The 5,852-nt window shown below is 40.2% G+C and overlaps 1 protein-coding gene across 3 annotated transcripts in view; it reads left to right on the top strand.

Annotated features, from left to right (window-relative positions):
* The window catches only part of CSMD3 (CUB and Sushi multiple domains 3), a 1,313,655-nt gene that overhangs the window by 545,805 nt on the left and 761,998 nt on the right, over positions 1-5,852 (top strand). For all 3 annotated transcript variants that reach the window (XM_025197227.1, XM_006018073.3, XM_006018072.3), the window contains one exon: positions 1,744-1,831. In XM_025197227.1, the coding sequence (XP_025053012.1) occupies positions 1,744-1,831 (88 nt within the window). The remainder of the gene's footprint in view (positions 1-1,743; positions 1,832-5,852) is intronic.

The following is a 5,852-nucleotide window of genomic DNA, read 5'->3' as shown; positions in this document are numbered from 1 at the left end:
TTTCCCTACCCAAAAGCCCTGAGCATAACAATGCTACTGAACACATACTTACCACTGCTTGGTGCCAGTGCAAGACCCTTTATGACATAAGTCTTACAGAGCAGAGAAGAGTAAATGTTACGATTAAAGCCATCAACAACTGAGCTGAGAGGCCATTGGGTTGGGAAAGAGCCCCAATCAATGCCTGGAAGGTAAGTGGTATTTTTCTTTCCCTGCTCAATCCAGTCTTTTTCTTGTAAGGGCTTTTCCTGTCACTATTGACCCTGTTTTCCCATTTCTGTGAGTATGAAAACATTAGTTGCAAAACAGGAAGAGTTCAACAAATTCTTGTAGCAGGAATTGGGCAAGAAAATAACGGGTAGTCATATTCTGTCTATGGCCAGGGTTTCAGGCTGTTCCAAACTTACTCTTATACAGAGATGCACACACTATAGAAATGCAGTTAGAAACAAATATATTTAAAACCATTACAAATATCACGTGAACAAGTAATTTCTGGGCATCCTATTATTATACACAGGCTCTTTTTTGCCAAAGCATTTTATTATGTTATTTTGAAAATTGTCACTCTGCAGAGTCAAAGCCTAATAGGTTCTTTATCAGAAAGGAGGGCTGGATAAATATATTTTCATCTCGTCATAAGTCTCCTGGCTTCATACCAGCACTTGTTTCTGAAAAGTAAAAGCAGTTAAATCCAAGATTCCACATTATCAAGCAATACCAGACCAGCCTTCTATGATAAAGGGTTTGGGCCCTGATCACCTTCTCTTAATTCAATACATAACAAGAGTTAGGGTTATTACAAACAGAATTAAACTGACTTACAAGTATTTTTGGAACTAAAACTGTGAAAGAGATACTACAGTAGTTTGTTTGTTTGTTTTTTTACAGTGAAACAAACTCATACTGATTAAATACGCCACATACTAAATCACTACATTCAGGCTAAAGAAAAGGCATGCTAATTTGGGCATCAATACCAAACATTTTATATATGCATAACTCCTATGAAAGCACATTTTGTTTGTATAAAAATACTGTCTCAGTTCAGTTTTTATAGAAAGAGGAAAAAAATCCAAGCAGAAAAACAGTTAGCTTTAAAGCAGGCTATCAAGCTCCCCAAATTCAGGGCTGTGGAGGCTCAGGTCTTGTCTTGGTTCATCTTAGAAGACATTTCTGAAAGTCAAAATTGGTTCAGATTTAGAACTTGTGCTTGCACCCTCAATTTTGAGATATTTGAATTCTGAACATTGATCCAGGCTCACCTCCAGAGCTTTTATCTTACTTCATAGACTTTCACTATTGATTAAAACAGCAGGTCAAATCCTGGAGTAGAAGGCATTATTAAGAGTATTAGTAAATTATGATCTGAGAATAACTTCCAACCCATTACAGCAAATATTAATGAACTCTTTTTTTAACTTTAAGTTGTTCTTTGTAAGGAAACCATGATATCCTTTTTACATTGGTTCAATAATATGACAAACAAAAAAACCCCTGTTATTTGTTACTTTTTTTAGTATCATAAGGTTTTTGGAAATTTGGTGTATAGATATAATAGAAACGAAAGAAGGAAAGGAAGAAAAGAAAGAAAAAAGTAATGGAACTGGAGATCATGTTCAACGTAAAGTTTATTTTGTGCTTTGGAATGAGCAACTTTGTAAAAGAAATGTAAGATTTTTATTACTGATAACTGTGCAAATCTGAATCCTAAAAATTGTATTGTTTTGTTCTCTTTTACAGTAAATGAGGGAGGTATTAAACAGGCATCCAATTTGTGTCCAGATCCTGGAGAACCAGAAAATGGAAAACGCATAGGCTCAGATTTTAGGTAAAATATTGACCCTTCCATTGTATTACTTTAACAATGTTGAAAATGTTGAAAATTAGCTGAAAATATACTTTTTGTAAAATATAGTCAAACCATCACACCATTCTTTATAAACAATTTATCAGTGGGGAATTCTATCAGAAATTAGATGGTGCAATATAGGCTACTACATTTATAATTTAGTACCAAAGACAAGATTCTCTCTGATGTACTTGGAAATGATGTGCATACGTGGGATGCTGTGAGAAATTCAACTGAAGAAGGTTGGATTTTTTTTTTCAATTCAATAAGTAGTTATCTTGTGTATAAAAATGGGCACTTTTTAGGGCATGGTGTGGAGAGGATAGGAGGAGAATGAATTTAGAATGGAGACTGAAGAGGAAAGGAAATAACTTCAGAAACAAAAAGAAATACATTGTATCATTTACAGAAGAGTACATTATAATTTATTAGTGAATATTATATTTTGTACTGATCACTTAACCTAAATTGCGGAACAGGGATATTTTTCTTTGTTACTTTCTAGGATGGTTTACAGTTCTAGAGAATGAACACAGTATTTTTTTTCAGATGCTTTCAGATGCTATAAGTTGTTAAAGTAATGTTAGAGTAATATATAGAAATTCTATTTTCTTTTTTAGAGAATCCTAATAACTTTATTCCTATTAAACTCTGTCAAGCGGTGCTATGAAAGGCCATAACGATCAGTGTAAATTACTCTTATCAATGGCCATTGTTACTTATGCTTTTTAAATTACATTCTGGTCTAGTGATCTGCTCCCTTTGGTCTTTCCAGTCCATTGGCCTGGAAATGAAACCAGAAGAGCTTTGAATAGTCTTTTGAAATATATGTTTCATTCTCTCCTCTATTTACCTGAATAACTCCTGTTATAAATAAAACTAGTGATAGAAATGCATTGAGCATACACACACACAGACTTATATTTTAGGGGGCTTTTATTACAATTTTAGAAATGTATTTTAGTAGGTCATATGTTTTAATTAAAAATATAGTAATATATATGTTTGATACACGTGCACACATATCTTGGGTGGTATCATCAAAAGATAATGTTTTTTGAAAGACTAGGCATTAACTAGCTTTTGTCTATTCTTTAATTTACTTCATTTTCATACTTAAATATCACTTCAGGAATGGGTAGAACAAAGAGAGAGGGATAAAGCCAAGGAACTAGGAGACAGACACAACATAAACATAGTTTTACTCTATTCCTTTTTTTTTACAATACTGTGTTTCACCCCTTAAACCTTACAGCTCTGAATAGTAAAAGGAATGTGAATGGCAGAGTAATGCTATTGAGGAGAAGACCTGTTCTGAAGTTTTATTGTTTGATACCATTAGTGTATGGTTGGCATTTTTACATGATCAGCTGGTAGATTTTTCCCTTCTGAATTGAAGCCTGACACACGGATTTGACACAGAAGGGAGGGAATCAACATTTTAGGGTTTCTTAACAGGTCCTACAATATCAAGCTCATTTTCATTTGTTTGAAATCATTGGCTGTTCTTGAGTGTGCCACTGGTGCCAGGACTATTGCTATTCTTGGAAGGAATGTTTCCTCTTTGTAGATACCTTCAGGATTGGTGCCAGTTTAGAAATATTGAGCTTGTTTAAAGTGGAGCTAACCCTCCATTTCCATATGCTTCAGCTATACTCAGCAGAGACGACCTGAGCAGGGTGCAGAGCCCAGGGCAAATCAGCCTGTGTGGGTCCCCACCCCTGGATGCAAGGAAGCCAGCAGCAGATTTGGCTGCGGCGGGGCAGGGGTGGTGGAAGGAGGGAGAGGGGCAGAGGGAAGGGTGCTGAGCAGCCAGATATGCTGGATTCAGCTGGGAGGGGTGTTGCTGAGCGGCTGACTGGCCGTGAAGCCAGCAGCAGCACAGAGTCACCGCAGCTGCTCCGCCCAGCTCCATGGGGCTCCCCAACATGCAGGGGCACTCCACCCCAATTGGCACCCCGCTAGGGACGGCCCTGATACTCAGCTCCATCATTTCCAAGCTCTTTCCTTCCCAAACCCATTGGTTTCTTCTGGCCCTCTATCTATCATTGGATCATTCTCCTTCCTTCCAAAAACCTGAGAGAATCTCCTAACTGGGTTCTGCTCCTTGTATTTGTTTACTTAGAGTAGAAGCAAAGATAGAGGCAGATGTATCACTTAGATTTTTACAGTTTTTGACTTGGGACCTTGAGTTGGTTGTGTGATGGTTAGTCAGTTGGTACAGCGCAAGCACCCCTGCATTCATGCCCCTTCCATCCCTCTGCCTCCCACCAGGGTTAATGAGGGAATGTGTTCTATTTCTTTCTGTCTGGTGTGGGGTAAATGATGAAAAGCAGATCTTTCCAGCATAAAAAGCAAGGGTTACCCTGGCTCCTTTGTAGCACTATTTCAATGGAGTCATGGAAAAATTAAGGTTGGAGGGGTCCTAAAGTAGTCTTTTAGTCCAACCCCCTGCTCAAAGCAGGAACATCCCCAATAATATTATCTCAGCCAAGGCTTTGTCTACCTGGGTCTTAAAAATCTCCAAGGATGGAGAATCCACAACCTCTCTGAGTAACCTGTTAAATTGTTTTCCTACCCTCCTCATGAGAGATTTTTTTCCTAATATCTAATCTAAACTTCCCTTGCTGCAACTTGAGACCATTGCTCCTTGTCATGTCATCTGCCACCACTGAGAACAGTCCAGCTCCATCCTCTTTCAACCCCCCTTCAGGTATCTGAAAGCTAATATTAAATCCCCCCTCAGTCTTCTCTTCTGCACTCTTAGTAAGTCCAGCTCCCTCAGCCTCTTCCCATAAGGCTGCTCATGACATAAGCCAGGGATGGGTAATTATTTCAGGTGGAGGGCTGCTTATGAGTTTTGGCAAGCTGTCAAGGGCTGCATGGGTAGCCCTGCCACTTGACAGGTGCCCTGCCCTCTGGTTGCCAACTTGTGACCAGAAGTCCTTCCCCCTAACCCCTGACCTTTGCCACCAGAAGTCCCTCCTCTTGCCCCTGAAGATACTCCTTCAGGGGGTTTATAATCTTTGAACCAAAACAATACCAAATTATATTTTAAAACTTGAATATCTACAAATTCATTAATTTGATTTAAAAAAAATATGTGTGTCCTGATTTACATGCATTTACATAGTGTACATGGAATTGATTGCACAAAATGAAGTCTTACTCTTGTATATTGTGAGGGGAGGCATGGGGGTATGGGAGATGGCTTGGGCGTAAAGGTTTCTATGTGGAGTTTCTAGAGGGTGGATAGGATGAGGGTGTGGGTGTGGCATGAGGGAGCATGTCAGGGCATGTGTGGATATTTCATAGATTTCATAGACATTAGGGCTGGAAGGGACCTTGGAAGATCATTGAGTCCAGCCCCCCGCCCAAAGGGCAGGAAGTCAGCTGGGGTCATAGGATCCCAGCAAGATAAGCATCCAGTTTCATCTTGAAGGTGTTCAATGAAGGCGCTTGAACCACCTCCGGTGGCAGGCTGTTCCAGACCTTGGGGGCTCGGACAGTAAAGAAGTTCTTCCTTATGTCCAGCCTGAAACGATCTTGAAGTAGTTTGTGACCATTCGACCTCGTCATCCCTTGGGGCGCTCTGGTGAACAAACGTTCCCCCAGATGCTGGTGGTCACCCCTGATAAACTTGTAGGTGGCCATCAGATCACCCTGAGCCTGCGCTTTTTCAGGCTAAAGAGCCCCAGGGCTCTCAGCCTGTCATCGTAGGGTCTGCTTCCATGACCTCTGATCATGTGCGTGGCTCTTCTCTGGACTCTCTCAAGCTTCTCCACATCCTTTTTGAATTGTGGAGCCCAAAACTGGATACAGTACTCCAGTTGCGGCCTCACTAAGACCAAGTACAGGTGGAGAATGACATCCCGGGATTTGCTTGAGAAGCATCTATGGAGGCAAGCCAGCGTTTTGGTCGCTTTACTAGCCGCCGCATCGCATTGCAGGCTCATGTTCATCTTGTGGTCAATGATGACCCCCAAGTCTCTTTCTTCCA

This window comes from Alligator sinensis, unplaced genomic scaffold (assembly GCF_000455745.1).
Source record: "Alligator sinensis unplaced genomic scaffold, ASM45574v1 scaffold112_1, whole genome shotgun sequence".
Taxonomy (NCBI): Eukaryota; Metazoa; Chordata; order Crocodylia; family Alligatoridae; genus Alligator; species Alligator sinensis.
Note: the sequence above shows the minus strand (reverse complement) of the source record. Positions and strands in the feature narration are given on the sequence as shown.